Consider the following 17500-nt stretch of genomic DNA (forward strand, 5'->3'; position numbering starts at 1 on the left):
TGTGTGTGTGTGTGTGTGTGTATGTGTATGTGTATGTATATATGTGTGTGTGTGTGTGTGTGTGTGTGTGTGTGTGTGTGTGTGTGTGTGTGTGTGTGTATGTGTATGTATATATGTGTGTGTGTGTGTGTGTGTGTGTGTGTGTGTGTGTGTGTGTGTGTGTGTGTGTGTGTGTGTGTGTGTGCACATATATATAAACTTATATCTATATATATAGATATATACATACATACATGCATACATACATATAAATATACATACATGCATATATGCATATATATATACACAAAATATATACATAAATGTATACACATGTATATGCATATATATATATATATATACACACACACATATATATACATATATATATTCAAATATACACATACATATACAAACATAAATATACATATATGCATATACATAAATATATATATATACATACATAACAATATATATATACATATATAACAATATATATATATATATATATATAACAATATATATATATATATAAATCATACTTCAAAACTTTACAAGGCATCCAGTAATTCACACGTAACATATATATATATATATATATATATATATATATATATATATATATATACACACACACCATTTTACAAAAAGCTCAATACCAGTAACAAACTTTCACAGATTCCTTTTTTTTTTTTGCATTTTGTATCAATATGTTACAGCTGCATAGATCCCTGAAAATCACAAATGTCATTACATAATAGGCCAACCCACACCAAACACCGCAAATACTTAACCATTTCCTTTTTTATAAAATGTGACCTATTTTTTTTCTTTTTTATTATTATTATTAAGTATTCCATTTGCATAAAAAGGAACAGTAAACCGTACATCTAATCACACCAAAATTATGCAAATACTGACAATGAACGGAGTGACGTACACATGAACATGATGATGTGGTTATGATTGCGTAACTAATGATGGTGAGATGATGATGATGATTGCCAATTATAACTAAAAACTGCTTAAAAAGCCTAATAGCAAGTGAATAATAGTAATTGTAATAGTAGTAGTAGTAGTAGTAGTAGTAGTAGTAGTAGTAGTAATAATAATAATAATAATAATGATAATAATGATAATAATAATAATAATAATAATAATAATAATAATGATAATAATAATAATAATAATAATAATAGCAATAACAACAATAATCAAAACGATCAATCATAATCACATCTATAACCAAAATCATAATGATAAAAAAATAATAATAATAATGAAAATTAATAACAAACAAAATGCAGTAGAAAAATCCACGATAGACAAAAGCTTACTGCATGGAGATCTAACTGCATGGATAAGAGTATAACTTTAAAACAAAAGGAGAAAATGAAGAAAGTTTGAAAAACTCAATGTGACCTAAAAGCAGAAACTGTGTGTGTGTCTGTGGTGTTTTTATGAGAAAGCCTTTGATGAGGTTGATACACTAAAATAAGCAAACAAGCCTATACATCTGTTCCTGGAAAGAATTACAGACACCAATAGAGAACTCCACACAATATCATTATTATGCAATATATAGCTCTAATATCTCTGATATCAGTATGTAATGAAAAACTGTTGTCAGTTTCAAGCCTCTTCTCAACAGTAATTAATCACTGAATTTTGTAATCTTCCTAATCAAAACAGGGCAAGAAAGATATTGTATTCTATAATTACTTAAATAATTTGTGTGATTGAAAAAAAAAATCCTTACATGCCCCTTACTTAGAGTACTTCAACATTCTTGTAATCAGCCAACAATTATTATGCATAAAATGTTTACCAACAAATTGTGGAACACTCCTTTCTGGGCTTACTTGTCCGTTAACAAACTTCTACTTGACAGATTTGATTTTTTTTTACTTATTGACAAATTGTGATTCTGTCTTTAAATAGAACATATTAGTAACTCTTATTATAAATTTTACCTCTATTTTAGTATATTCTCTATATATAACATTAACTGCAAAATACAAAATTAATATACCAGTATAAGGGATTATCAGTCTCATGTGATAACCACTGACCATCACATTAACATGCATAAGAGTGGTTTTGATTCTATATGAGCAACTGTTGTGTATATATGAGAAATAGTTTTATATTTCATATGTTACAATGAGCATTACATCTGTGATATATATCCTTGAGTAGATTAGTCATAACAAATAAAAAGAAAAAAAATATGACTTAAATGAATACATGTCTGTTAGCTCATGCTGCCAACCTTTTGTAACAAAGAGTTCATCATTTTTTAGCAGTAAAGTTCAGAGTTCCTGAATGTTTATCTTGGGTAACTGTTAATATTCCATATTTAATATATATATATTCTTTTTTTCAAAACTGTAAAACAATAACTCAAAAACAGAAGCTCATAGAGCAATTCAATATTCCTCAGTAACATGCATTATATTCATTTTCCAATTTTACTTGGAATTCATATAATATTTTCAACAAGAGACGGAAGCTTAATTACTTGATTATCACAATTTTTCTCCAGGTTAACATGGTCACATCTGTGTAATTTTAGAATCCTTTCTGGCATTTGCAATTGTCGTTCTTAAGATTGCTGAATGAGTCTTGAATTGCATTAATATATTTTCACCATTAAGATGACTAGCTCATCTATTATCATTCATCCTTCACCGGTAATTCTGAAGACTGGGCATTTACAACAGCTAAAGCCCCCTTTACCATGAGTGTCAGCCAGTACAGCTGCGGAGCAAGCACTAGTAAACACGACAAGTGACACGTAAGGGGGATTTTTGCAAGCGCTTGGATGTGTGTCGGTGCTTTTGTCTGCTGGCTTAAGTATGCTGCATACATGATGGGGAACAAGGCAATGCGGCACATGGCAAATATTGTCATCATGAGTAATCCATTCACCACATAAATCTTTGATTTCTTCAGGCCCAATCGGCTGAGAATCACTCTCGCGTTCACAAAGGGGGTTGAGAGCTCCGTGCAGAAGAAACACCCGATGAAGAAGTGCCCCATGGGAGAGTGGTACACCATCGCAGGAAACAGCACGAGAACTATGGTAATGTGGTGCACAATCATCAGCAAGTCTTTCTTGAAATAGGAGAGCAAGCATTCTAGTTGGCTCTTCACGAAGGCCTTGCTTGCTGCGTGACTGCGGTACATCGCCCACAGGTCGTACACGAAGTACGCCGTGCCTATGGACGAGTAGTGCACGGCCAGGGGGTACTTCTCGCCCATGACGTCGTGCTTGCATGATACCACTGCGCACAGCCCCACTATCCCACAAGCAGCTCCTTGCACGCCCGAGACGAAACTCTCGGTGATGTGGGCGCGATGGGCGTCTGGCAGATGACTAGTTCGTGTCCACAAACGTAACAAACTGGCGATCAACAGGTACAGGGAAAACCAGGCACCCAGCGCGTACACCCCCACTGCGATCTGCTTTTCCATCATCACTGGCCTCTTTCCTTTTCTTTTGGTTGAGTCTCCCCCTCCTTCTGCGACCGTGCACTTCCTCCTCGCTACTTCCGTGCGTGCTCTCGCATCAGCTCCTTACGCGTCAGCTGACACTCAGGGTTTGTTTATGTGGAATTGCGTCAGCGCTGCGACGGGGCTTCTGATTGGCTGGAGGGCGACGTGACGAGGCCTCGGCCAATCAGCGCAGCCCCCGCAACAGAAAACGGAAGGGATTGGTTTCACGTTCTCTGTGATGGTGGGAAGGGGTATACTATTTTATTTAATTCCATTTTTTTTTAAGGGTTAATGCGTAGGGAGATAATTGCATAGAAAACGCTTCTGTTGTATGGGTAAGATTCACGTGGACGTGGAGTAAGAAAACTCGCGTGTGTCATAAGATCTGTATAATTTGACTGTGAATGTGTAGCTTTAGTTTTTTTTTTTTTTTTTTTTGCTTTTTGTGTCAAGAAGGTACTTCGCAGTTTGTTGGTTACGTCATATACAGTAACATATCAATTCCTTATAAATTCCAGTGGTAACATGTATGCAAAGAAGCCAATTTTTACTGGTGAATTAGTAGGCAAGTGTATATTTTTAAAAGGGAATTGTCTCTTGTTCTTGCTTATTTGGAATAGGGAATGGTTTAGATTTTTGAGATTTCTTCTAAATATATATTTGCTTCTGAAAGTCCATGTCATTATCTACACTTTATTCATTATATTTTCCTTCAGGGTACCAATGGAAATATTTTTTTAAAAATCCTTATGACTTGAATAGATGAAAGATAGCTCAAGAAGGGTCAAAGGTAACAGATAAAGGAGGAGAAAAGAAAAAAAAGAAGAGAGAGAGAGAGTGAGTGAGTGAGTGAGTGAGTGAGTGAGTGAGTGAGTGAGTGAGTGAGTGAGTGAGTGAGTGAGTGAGTGAGTGAGTGAGTGAGTGAGTGAGTGAGTGAGTGAGTGAGTGAGTGAGTGAGTGAGTGAGTGAGTGAGTGAGTGAGTGAGTGAGAGTGTGTGTGTGTGTGTGTGTGTGTGTGTGTGTGTGTGTGTGTGTGTGTGTGTGTGTGTGTGTGTGTGTGTGTGTGAGTGAGTGAGTGAGTGAGTGAGTGAGTGAGTGAGTGAGTGAGTGAGTGAGTGAGTGAGTGAGTAACAGAAGGTTAAATGCACTTTGGTAAATCTGAATTACCCTGAATGCTGCACGTTGTAATCAGGTGGTGGGACATCTAATCTCTGCCTTTATCTGACCACATAGATTGGCATCACGTAAACAATCCTTTTGTACAAGTAGGAGGAATAAAGTATTGTAACTATGCTTAAATGCATTTTAATTTCAATTGGTAAAGATTTTCAATAAGATTGATGACTTTCATGAAAGTTGTTTTCGTTTGTTTGTTGAGAATTATTTGAGCAAAGGTTTGTAAAGTCCTCGTCTCCATATATACTCTAAATAACAGATTGTGATTTCATACATTTATATTTAATGCACACATATCTAATTGCATAAGACAAAAGTGCAAAGGTTAATTTGCATATTTCCAAATCTTTAACATTTGTAGCAATAAACTACAAATCCTTCAAATTATCTGCATTCACTTTTACAAAAGGGATTTTAACCTCCCTGGTTTCTCCCTTTTTCCTTCAGAAAAATCCTTTCCTTATATCAACCTTCGCTAAAGGTCATACAAATTGTTCATAATTGTTGGTCAAAATAGGAATAATCAAAACACAGTATAAAATGTGTTAATATTTTATTAGTTTCTTCTGGCTGATCAAGAATGGAGACTAGCAAATTAAGAGAAAATAAAAGAAAAAAGAAAAGAAAAAATAACACCCTGGAAGCATGAAAATGAAGATTTGCAGACCAGGCTCGAGCCAACAGTTATTCTCCCATACATATATATAATATATCCTGTTTTTGTGTCTTTTCATAAATGTACAAAATTTTTCTTACAAAGTTTATGTCCAAGACCTGTACAAAATAAGTACATACATCTACATACAAATACTAACATTGTTCCTCTTTGTACCTCATGTTAAAAATACATGTGCAGTATCAGGCCCTACACATCTTTGGGTTGTTTGAAGGTTTCAATTTGACTATTCAAATTACTAGTTTATCTAAGCCTCTAAAACAGGCACGGAGTAAACTTCATTACTTGTGAATGGCACAATCTTAAGCAACCTTTGGCAACATTAGAGTGAACTCTTGACAACCATATCATAGCCTCCACTGATTTTTTAAAGTGAAACTGTGGACTAATTCATCATGGAAGAATAATCCTTAGTGCTTCCATTCTGCAACAAATACAATACCTTCTACAGGTACAGATAACTTCATGACCAACCAGTGGCAGGTAACAGGCCACCATAAAATTTTAATCTTTGGGCTGGGAAGGCTATGTTCAGCACCAATGCTTTGTTTTCCTTTTACCGGATTAAAAAAAATACATTTGCTTCTTATGCATTTTACAGCACAAAGTTGTGCAAATGCAGACCTGAACTGTAAATTCACTCTTTCTTCTCACTCTCTCTCTCTCTTTCTCTCATACATATATACAAACAATCAACAAACATGAAGTTATTTTTCACAGACATTCAAAAATATCCCAAACAATACAACACCTTGACTTACAAAAATGTGAAGTTCTTCAAAATTTCATACATGAACCAATATGACCTTTCTTTGTTGATGTATTGGAATCTTAAAATAAGGGAATATCTTTCTATACAGTACAGTTAAAACAAAAACTAATGACTCAAATTCTTAAATATACTGCAGTTTGAAAACAAAGAAAATAATTCTGAAAGGTTACCAAATTTATAAAAATTGCATTATCTTGGGAAGGAGTTTTTTTCATCAGTCAATGGTGTAAATCAAGAGTTAGCTGAGTAAGTAGCTTAAAATGAACTTAGCAACTTGCACATTAATTTTCTATTTCTTCAATGAAAGAATGAAATATACATACAAGAGATCAATTTTTCATTCCAGAGGAAATGTGCTGTACAATGTACAAGAATATAAAGCTTGCAGTCCAGTCTTACTGTACAATAAAGAAATTAAAAGAGAAAACACTATCACACTTTCATATTCACCAAGGGATTCACTACCCCGGCAACAACAGGTACTGATGTCTTTACAATACATCCAACTTCATAAAAGCACATATGGCTTTGGGATTCTGAATTTTAGTCAAGCAATCTATACAAAAATTTAAAATAAAAATCAGTGGACAGGAGATTGGCAGTATTTGACAAAATAGGATAGTATGACTCATCCAGATATGCAAATGGAGTTGTTGAATCTAAGGCCACAGTCACATCTAAAGTTAATAGCACTTGAGATCGATGGTACGTCATTTAAACATACCGCAAACCATGAACCCTAAATCTGTAAATGCAGGTGTATTGCAAATTCCCATGATTACTATTAATTTTGACCTCGATCATTGGGAAATATTGGGCATTTTCCTCAGTAACTGGGAAGTATTGAAGTGGATCTCCATTCTGGTTATACTCATAGCTTCCAAGATGAACTCCTTCATCACTCTCTTTATGCAGGCCCCAAACCTCGAACTCACGTGGGGCAGAATCAATTTCACCTGTGGGTGACAGAGACTTAGGTATGTGCTCCAAGCTAAATCCAGTTGGTCGGACAGATCCAGCCAGCTGAATCACAATGTAGCCCTGAGATCCCTTGAATGCCCAGCACTGACCAGGCATGCGGCCCGGCTGGATGATGGTGCGAGGGGTATTTGTTGAGTAGCGGTATACAGGGAATCCAAGAATGCTCACTTCAGCCTGGTGTACCTGGAGAAAAAAAAGGAAGATTTTTATAAACATATGATTAATAAACTTGACAGAAAACATAAATGAAAAATACAGAACAGTTTAAGTAATATACTCAAAGACATTATAAATGCAAAAGAGGATGCTATACTTGTTTCATCTTACCTGGTAACTCTCTGTGCAGCGTGTTGATATAATATTTCCTCCGGCAGTTTCTAGGGCATGATCCACCATTCCAGTCTTGTCTGCATCATACTTCATGAGTGCATCCTTAACTATCTGTATTACGGCAGATTCATTTAACCCTGCTGAGAATGCACTGCCAGATGGTACAAATGAAAAGTTTGACCCGTTGTTAAGATTCTGAGAAATGTTGACTGTAGCAGAGAGTTTCCCTTCTTCACTACTGTCTGTTGCAGAGGAGACTCCCATAATGGCAATGTTGTCACCTCCACTCTGCTGCAATTGAAAATAAATGCTATTAGCCTAAGTTGAAAAAATACATACAGTGCATGTACATATAATTATGTCTGTAATATACACAGTATATTCACTCCTACCTCTTTACAACTAGGCCTTGATTCCATATATATTCCTAAAGCGAGTCTTAGGCCTTACCTTTAAATCTTGATCACCTGCCTTATTTACAATCATTTCCACTGCAGCAGGAACTACTGATGACACTGTCTCATTTACTGCAGCCTGTACAACTGATGGCAGCAGTGAGGCTACCACTTCTGGTGCAGCAGAGGCAACAGCTTCTGGAACTGCAGCTGATACTGCCTCAGGAACAGCTGCGTTGACTGCTTCATTGACCGCATCTGGCAGAGCTTCCGATACAGCTTCTGGTACAGCTTTAGCAACAGCTTCAGGAACAGTCTCAGCAACTGCATCTCGTACAGCAGATGGTACAGCAATAGACACTTTCATTTCTACAGCTTCTGGTACAGCCTCTGCAACTGCAATCTTTACTGCAGAGTCAACTGCACCTGGAACAGCTTGTGCAACTATGCCAGGAACAACTGCTGCAACCATATCAGGTGCTGCTTTTGCTACAACTTCAGGTACAACTGAGGCAACTGACTTGGATACAGAATCCTTAACTGCTGAATCTACAGCAATGTTGACTTGATCTGTAATCTGTACCTTTGTGGTCTCAAAACGATGCTGCAATTGATCTGTAATCTGTGTTCCCAGGACTTCAGCTGCTGCCTGCATCTGGAGATTGACTTGTTCAGTTACCTGCTGCTGTGCCTGGTCAGAGAATTCAGAGTGCTGCTTATGGATCTCTGCTCGTAATTTTTCCAAAACAGTGTCCATTACCATCTGAGTGGTCTGTGCTATTGTCTGCTGTATCAGAACTCCTGAAGCTTTGTCTGTATCAGTCTCACCTGTAACAGATTAGTGTACTCTCATAATTTATATCATAGGTAGGAAGGTAACAACCTGTCTTGAATTAGCAATCAACTGTTCCTAAAATTGTCTTTATTTAAAATATTCAAAAGGTCTTAAATCTTTTTAATCACTAATACTGTCATATATCCTCTTGTAATACTTATAACCACTTTCATGACCCTCAATTATGTTTATGAAATAGCTTAATACAGTATAAAATCATTGTACAAAATTTCTAACCTGAAATACAAGCATTAAAAATTCAAGAGAGGATGCAAAACACTTATATTCCTTTATTCCCCCCCACTTTCCCAATTCAAATTAAAAAAGCCTGTAAGAAATTACATCATACACTTTACAATCTACCATTTAGACACTCCCATTAATCTGAATATTTTTTAAAACGACATTCCTCAGGTTTCATTCATTATGCATACATATATGAGAACAATGCATCCTTTCTCTAGAAGAGTCTCATGATGCAGACATAAATCTAGTGCATTTCTTTTACTTTTTTTTTCTTCATTATTTTCCTTGTTTCTTATCTTTCTCATCATTATTATTATCATTGTAATCACAACCCTAGTCACTATCATTATCATTACCCTTATTATTATTATTATTATTATTATTATTATTATTATTATTATTATTATCATTATTATTATTATTACTATTACTATAATTATCATCATCATTATCATTACCATGATTATCACATCATCACTATCATTATCATCATTATTATTATTAGCATGATCATTATTATTATAGAATTTAAATTCTTATTCACTTTGCTATTTTTCTTATTTCTTATTAATCTTATCATTATTATTTTACTAATTATTCTTATTATCATTACAACAATAAATATCATTATAATCACAATGCTAATCAATATCATTATCATTACTATAATCATTATTTCTACTATTATTATTATTTTCATTAATACTCTCATCATTATCATTATTTCTAATACCATTACTTACTAATTCCGTTCTATAAACATTTATCCCTTTTACTTTTGACATGATATACCGAATAATCTGAGTGACTTCAAGAAAAGTTCCAAAAATCATTTTCACCCTTCTTGAGAGTAATTAGAAAAATTTTTTTAATGTTAAAGCATACCTTCCACTGGTTTCATTTGCATTGATGCTGTTAGCAAGTTGAGTCTCGTTTCCAGCTCATCCTTGGCGACAAAATAGCTCTTCAGCCATGCGCCCATCTCTCCAGCACTCCAGGTATTCACTCCATCTTCTGCTCCTTCATCTTGAGAGGATGCTGGGAGGCCTAGGATGTCCCCAAGTAAAGTGGTGACGTGTCTCTCTACGTCAGCTAATGTCAGACTGCTATTTTTGCAACAGCTCTTAACTTCAGTAGCAAGGTTGGTGTGGTCGGTCTGTTTTAGGAAAGAAGATAGAAAATTCAAGTAGTCATTCTAAATTAATTGACATTCAATGGTCAACTTTTGACCCTATTAGTGCTAATTTTCAATTCTGCAAAACTGTGCATCTTATTCCATCCAAAAATGTTCTTACATGTAATTTGTTGAGATGGGTGCCAAGCAGATCTATCTCCTTCTTGAGACCCGTCAACTGGTCTTCATACTCTTGACGCTGTTCTGCTGATAGTTTCTGACTCTCCTCATTAGATCCTTCCATCTTGATTAGTCTTGTGCCCAACTAGGGTTCAGAAAACAAATTAGTAACAATACTTTGAAAGACGGATCCCTAGATGACACATTCAAAACAGGATAACAAAATAATAGACAATTTCAGGAATTATATTTCTTAACCCAAAAATAAACTATAACAAGATATAAGAAATGAAGGAGATAATTTTCCATACCTCATCCAACTGCTTGATAAGGTGCTCTTGATGCGCCTGCATAGACAAGATGTAGTTGTTGGTATCCTCTGTTATTGAAATCTTTGAGCCCACCTCATCTCGCAAGGCAGACGCTTCCTCTTTGAATGTGGTAAGTTCTCCTTCAACAACAGACCTTTGAAGAAAAACAATGCAAGTTTACTCACCTCATAACAAAGAATAATAAAAATTTATCATAAACTTTTAAATCAGTTATCATGCTCTACTAGCATTATACCCACAATACTCACTTCACAAGATTTGATACATCATCCAGAGTCAACTGCCCCTTAGTGGAAGTCTCTGATGCCACAGCTGCAATGAGGGTTTTCAACTCCTCACTTCCCAATACCCGGTCCACAATTTCAACTACCGAGGGATTGTTCACGTTGACATTCTGTTCCACTTTTGGAGTTGTGATGACCGTTTTACTGGTGGTTTCCTTTGTTGATTCAGAAGATCCATAAAAAGGTAGGACAATCTGGAACAGAAAGCAAGAGAAGGGTTAATACATGAAAGTTGTTTAATTTCAAATAATCCTGTTTTTTTTTTTTTTTTTTTTTTTTTTTTTTATATAGTAAACAATGATCTGAACATCATATTCTACAAGTATTTGCAAAAAAAAAAAAATAATAATAATAATAATAATAATAACAGAGAGATATAGTGCCTTACCAGCTTGGCACCGCTGGTCACAGCTGAAGATGTTGTAACAGCAGCATATGAGACTGACGATGCAGCTGATGTGATAAGGCCAATCAGACCAAGGAACAAGTATACCAGAAGATTCCACAGTCCCGTTAAAAGGTAGACAACAAGAGAAAAGAGGCTGTAGAGGAGCCACTGAGCATAAGTAGCAGCAGAAGTTAGGGCTTCTCCAAGGGTCACAATAAGCCACAGCCAGCTATTCCATAACCAATTTCCAGAGGTTTGGGTTATTTCAGTAGCACTTGCATATAACTGAGAGAAACTTTCCTTGGGGACGATGCTCGAGACCCAGCCAACTATGCTCCATGATTTGACGTCTTCAGTGGTGGTTTGGGCTTCATCCATATTGTTATTGGTATCATTGACAGGAAGGAAGAGGGCAGAGAGATAAGAGACACCAGAAGTAAAGAAACTTAGGATGGCTAGGCCTATATACTGCAGGAACCCTAACACAATATACAGCCAGTCTAATGCATAAGCAAGGCAGGCATACGTCACAGACCCAAGCCATGTGAACATGCCCGAAACTGATACCCAAGCAGCAGACACACCGGCAACAAATGCAGATCCAATCCATTCATACAAGTCTACAAGGGACAGCCAAGCAAGGCCTAAACCCCAAGAGATGCCAGATATTGATGAATGGGTCATGTCAGAGACAGAAGTCACAAGAAGTGTCAGGAATGAGGTTCCATCAGTTTCTTTGGGATCAGTAGCATCACCTGTCTTGGCACGGGACTGCAACAGCCACCAGTAAGCTGTTAGTAGAGAAAATTATCATTAGCTGGTCATTCTTCTGATAACATGAATCGAAATTAACTTTAACAACTTTCCCTTTTTTATTTTAGTCCCAATAATTACATCATTACTTCACCTTTTAAATAATATCAGAAACAGAAATACACAAGTATGAACTAAAATATGATATACCAACAAATAAAACTGCTTATGCCTAAGTGACAATATTTTTTTTTTATAGAGCATCTGTAGCTTGGAATTCATTTTAAGCATCAGGCAACTAATTTAACTGCTTTCTTGGCTCATGTTATCAGGTGAATGCTTTACAAGCATAAAAGAGGGGATTTCTTAATATTGGTAACCATATTTTAATCGAGAGAAGAAATCTTAACTTAGCAGAAAGCCCCCTCTACACAAATATTAGTAACATATCTCATACATACTGCTATCATGCAGTCTGATTAACATGGCACATGCAGTTATAAAACTTTATAGGTAATACTTCAACTATGATAGCAAACTACCACATGCTAATCACACATCATACTTTAAGTGCACTACAGGCAGCACTTATTTTACAAATGCCAACTAGCACTTATGTGTAAACCAATACTCATTTCAAGGTTGGGTATTGGTGATTTCCATAATACTATCTTAGAGGAATGAAAAGAGACAAGATCAAATAAAAGAGCTTCCAAGTTTCTTTTCTTATCAGAGGAAAGGAAATATTCAAGTTATTAGAGAATTATTAATAGCATTATTAGTAGACTGAGTACTGTTGGTTGGAGAGCTTGGTATGTTGCAACCTGAAAACAACAAATCAGCACAAATAACCTTCATGAAAGATGAATACCAAAAAAATTAAGCATGATGTTTATATCTGCTTGAATATCATAGAGTCCATGATACTGAACTGTGGATATTTTCTCTTTCTTTCTTTACATAATACAATTGATTGTAAAGGGAAAATCATTTGGCTTGAAATAGAAAGTTAAAGATATCAAGTAACTCCTTTCTTTCTCTCTCTCTCTATATCATCCAATATCGCATTTTATCCCAAAACAGAAGGGAAAAACACAAGAATAATCACACAAACAAGCAAGTCTTTTTCCATTTCATTACTGAAGCAAAGAAAAAAAAATCCAGCAACAGAATGACCAATTTTTCTCCACAGTTTCCAGAGCTTATTCTCAAGATATCAGCCCTTAAAATAGAACACAGCAAACCACACAAAGCTTAGAATATAGACTTGAAGCTCAGATATTCTCCTTGTTCTTATGCAGACAGCAGTGTGCCTATCAGATTTCAGATGGGAGTTCAAAGTATTCCACCATGTTTGAAAACAAATGTTAGTTACTACACATTCTAACAAAAATAACACTAAAGAAAACTAATTTTCATCGCAATATAATGATTTCAACCTGCAGTCGCATCTACTTCGTGCAAAACTAGTTCCTGTGTATCCAACCCGAATATCAAGTACAACCAAAAAGATATTGTGGATATAACAATTACACTATCTTACAGAAATAAATGATAAATGAGAGCCAAACCCTAAACACAAATTTACTATGAAACCCAATCTACCAAACATTTATGAAGCAGGCAGGACTTGCTCTTCACAAAATGGGGAGAAATAGCTAAATTCCCTAACTGATAATCTGGTGGATGATCCCTTTATGAAGATCATATGAATCATAGAATATGTTAAGTGCTTAAAATACAGGTATATATACTGTCCACTGTAGTTTTGTCCTGTGAATTTTGTTTGCACTTACAGGTTTCAACAAGTGCTCAGCCACCAAGGAGCCAATTATTAGGCCTCACCAGATTTCCCCTTTCCTTGTTTTTTTTTGTTTTTTCTCTAGCACTAATAACCCAAAGCTGCCGGGGATGGCATGTATATACATGTCATTCCCACTGTAAGTTTAATTTATTAATGGCTTTTACACACAGATGGCTCCAAAATTACTATGTAACCAATGAGCCTATTACGAGTCTCATTGTCTCGCCTGTTTACTCTTTTCCTTGATTTTCAGAAATATTTTTTGGTATCTAATATTGCTGTTAGTAATCCCAATAGCAATATAATAACTATAATATCTAATATCAGCACTGATAATCATAGCATTACTGAAAAAAGTTTTTTTTTTTCCAGAAACTCAAGGAAATGTGAAATCAATTGAAGTCACAAGGTCTACTAATTGCCTCCTTTGTGGCTAACCACCTGCAGAGCCATCTATGTGCAGGGACATTTCTCAAAACAATATTCCAGTGAACACAACATTTTCGTGGGTTAGTATCTCTTGGCATTATATTTACTGACAATATGATTGCTATAATGTTATTAACAATACTAATAGCAATGAAAAACAAAAAAGATTCTTTACAAAAATCTAAGAAATCAATAAAAAGGTGAGTTGGTAGGACTAAAATTGACTCCTTGGTGACTATGCCCTTGTAGAGCTTTTTATGTGCAAACACAACTGAGAAACTAAAAGCACAGTGGACATGACAGATATTTCTGCTATCCCAGGATCAATAGGTTAAGCTCATCAGTTCCTAATAGTTTTAAATCTATTAGTATTTATATTTTTATTTCCAATCATTGTTGATTCTTAAAAATTTACTTCTCTGTTTTTAAATCAGAAGCCAAATTACTCATTCCACAGAATATTATGCAGCTAAAGCATTTTTTCTGAACTACAATTTTTCTTTATTATATGAAAAAGGTCATATAAATTTATGAATAAATAAATGACAAAATAGCCAAACACCTGTAGCACAGAACTGATACAATATCAAATCTTCAAAATTGTAGTTCAAATCACCGGAACTAAATAAATAGGATGTCTATAATTGTTTATTTCTTTAACTATATGTGAAAAAACTTCCTTATCTGAGAGTAACCATTTGCATCTGAGTGGAAACCATAAACTGTGATTCCGATTCTTTCCATATCCTCTTAATGGAGTAAGTTCTCAAAATTACATTCCCAGTTATAATAGTAATCATAATAGAAATCCACATTTCTTAACCTCTATTAATATGATCTGATTAAAAATATGGTTTTAGAGGGCTTTCTGAAATATATTGACAATGTACATTTCATCCACTCAATAGTGTTTAGATAAGGTGGCTTCACTTACACATAAAATTAACAGTGTTGATATCAATAGGCATGCAGCATTACACACTGAATGGAGGAACAACAAGTAGCGTCAACTCACCCACAAGAGCCAATACAAGGAGCAGGAGCAGCAAAGGGATCCAGATAAGAATGGGGTTCTTCCTTAGACGTTCCTTCGTTGATTCCCAGTACTCTGTTGTCGTGGTTACCATCCTCCTTCGTGTTGTGTTAATTCTGGATATGAATGACGATTGAGAGTCCTTCTCTGATTGGGAATCCTCATCGACTTTATTTGAGGTAGTGGCTGTAACTGCTCTTGTGGCCATGGCTATCACTGATGTGGTCATTATCATTGTCATTCGCACCACAGTCTCCCAGCTCTTCTGACTCCATGCCACAATAGTATCTGGTTGTTGCAATGAACTTGTTAGTAATTTTTACATTTTATGCAAACACACACACACTAAACCTTCAAGTATTTCTTGCAAAATGAAAGTTATTACAGGAAGGCAAAAAGTGAATACAATAGTGAATGAAAAATTCTTATACGCTTATGAAAAAGGGAAAACAGTTACTTTTGGGTTTCTCATCTTCTTCCTCAATGTCTTCAGCAATGGCCCCCTTTGCCAAAGTGTAGCCTCCTCTGGTGTTTTCAGTAGCGAGTGACGATCTGTTTCTCAATCCAGTGAGTGGCGTTGAGGATCGGCCAAGGGGAGTTCCACCTCTTGCCGTCAACGGTGTTGCACGAATTGGGACTGTAGACTCACTGCCATCATCAACATCACTGTCTGCATCAAGGCCACGGTGGAGGGTTCTTGTGGTTGTATAAGCTGGTAATGAAATATGAATTGATGTTAGGAGAAAAAACAGGTAAGAATTTAAAATGATAGCATGTGCTTGCATGCAATGCTCCTCTGATACAATTGGTAGGCCTACAACTGTGATAACAGTACTGGAACTTTCTATGGCATTTCATGAAACAAAAGATGTGTGATTCTAAAATGTACCATGAAATCTACATCTGATCTATTACACTATATATACTTTTATTGCAACAAGTAAATCCTTATCCTGACAGTGACGAGGAGGAGGAGGAGGAGGAGGAGGAGGAGGAGGAGGAGGAGGAGGAGGAGGAGGAGGAGGAGGAGGAGGAGGAGGAGGAGGAGGAGGAGGAGGAGGAGGAGGGGGGAGGAGGAGGAGGAGCAGGAGGAGCAGGAGGAGGAGGAGGAGGAGGAGGAGGAGGAGGAGGAGGAGGAGGAGGAGGAGGAGGAGGAGGAGGAGGAGGAGAAGAAGGAGGAGGCAAATGTATCATTTATAGATAAATTATAGAAAAGAAATAAAATTCACACAGGTTAACATGTACTCACTTGAAGATGTAATTGTTCTGCTCATCGCTGTGCCATTTGACTTTGGCATGACATCAATGCTTCGACTCCTACTGGATCTTCTCCTGGGTATGATAAGCTGTTCCTGCGTGTCTTCTGCATCGCTGGTATCTAAGCACACAAAAAAGAAGCTTGACAAGTATAAATTTATTTGCAGGATATACTTCTATGTGATTAATATTACTTGGCTTCCTGAGGTAATAACAATATAACAACTAGTTCTTTTTTATAAATTGTTTTATATTTAAATTACAAATACATCACTCATTAAATATATATGTCCATAAAAGAAATAGGCTTACAATCACTAAGGACAAAGTCACCTATACACAGGATATAATATGAAAAATATTACCACAAATAAAAATTAAAATAACAGAGGTACGAAAGCAGTGCAAACACTTTACCTGACAGAGCATCCATGGACCTAAGTACTGCTCGGTTCCTGAGATTAAGGCGACTGGTCGTCTGTTCACTATCTAACCCAACGGTTGAGAAATCTGGGGAATTGAGGTAGCCCACATTCCCACCCCGGAGAGACCGACGGGACATGTTTGGGGACCCGATCTTCCGGTCTGGGGTCACTCGATCACGGTAAGTGAGTGAGGTACTATAGGTGTAGTCTGACTTGGGTTGTTGTCTGTTTGGAAAAATTAAGAGAAAAAATATAATGAGTAAGTTGCACATGAGTATATCATATGGATGAATGTATTTAATTCCAGACTAAAAACTGACAGTGTTACTAAGTTCAATTTAGTTGCTTTTTCTCTCAATTGCCATCTCTCTTGGCACTTCTTTGTATCAGAGAACAGGATATGCTACTGTCTTAAAAAAAAAAAAAAAAAAGGTCCTTGACACATACTCTACACATACGCACATTCAAACTTGTTTTTCTTGTTTCTTTTTACCCAAGAATAATTTGACGTACTTTATTCCTATACATACCTACCTATTACTTCAATATATATAATTCTTCATAAATAAAAATATACTGATATGTGAGGATAAAAAGTGTAAAGCATATAACA

General features: G+C 35.9%; 2 protein-coding genes across 10 annotated transcripts in view; both read right to left on the reverse strand.

The window, feature by feature from the left end:
* Positions 1–1170: 1170 nt before the first annotated feature.
* LOC125029225 (TLC domain-containing protein 3A-like) lies at positions 1171–3594 on the reverse strand. Its single transcript, XM_047619111.1, has one exon. The coding sequence runs from the start codon at positions 3457–3459 to the stop codon at positions 2656–2658; it is 804 nt and encodes a 267-aa protein (XP_047475067.1). The 5' UTR covers positions 3460–3594; the 3' UTR covers positions 1171–2655.
* Positions 3595–5189: 1595 nt separating this feature from the next.
* LOC125029226 overlaps positions 5190–17500 on the reverse strand; it is a 106087-nt gene continuing 93776 nt past the window's right edge. For 8 of the 9 annotated variants that reach the window (XM_047619114.1, XM_047619112.1, XM_047619119.1 and 5 more), the window contains 12 exons: positions 16880–17112; positions 16455–16583; positions 15663–15917; positions 15188–15493; positions 11187–11977; positions 10763–10992; positions 10494–10647; positions 10184–10327; positions 9774–10044; positions 7863–8635; positions 7410–7703; positions 5190–7265 (listed from right to left, as the gene is read on the reverse strand). In XM_047619114.1, coding sequence (XP_047475070.1) covers positions 6816–7265; positions 7410–7703; positions 7863–8635; positions 9774–10044; positions 10184–10327; positions 10494–10647; positions 10763–10992; positions 11187–11977; positions 15188–15493; positions 15663–15917; positions 16455–16583; positions 16880–17112 — 4030 coding nt within the window. In that variant the 3' untranslated portion in view covers positions 5190–6815. The remainder of the gene's footprint in view (positions 7266–7409; positions 7704–7862; positions 8636–9773; positions 10045–10183; positions 10328–10493; positions 10648–10762; positions 10993–11186; positions 11978–15187; positions 15494–15662; positions 15918–16454; positions 16584–16879; positions 17113–17500) is intronic. The other variant, XM_047619113.1, reaches the window with a different exon arrangement.

The sequence above is a fragment of the Penaeus chinensis genome, chromosome 9 (genome assembly GCF_019202785.1).
Source record: "Penaeus chinensis breed Huanghai No. 1 chromosome 9, ASM1920278v2, whole genome shotgun sequence".
NCBI classification, from domain to species: Eukaryota; Metazoa; Arthropoda; class Malacostraca; order Decapoda; family Penaeidae; genus Penaeus; species Penaeus chinensis.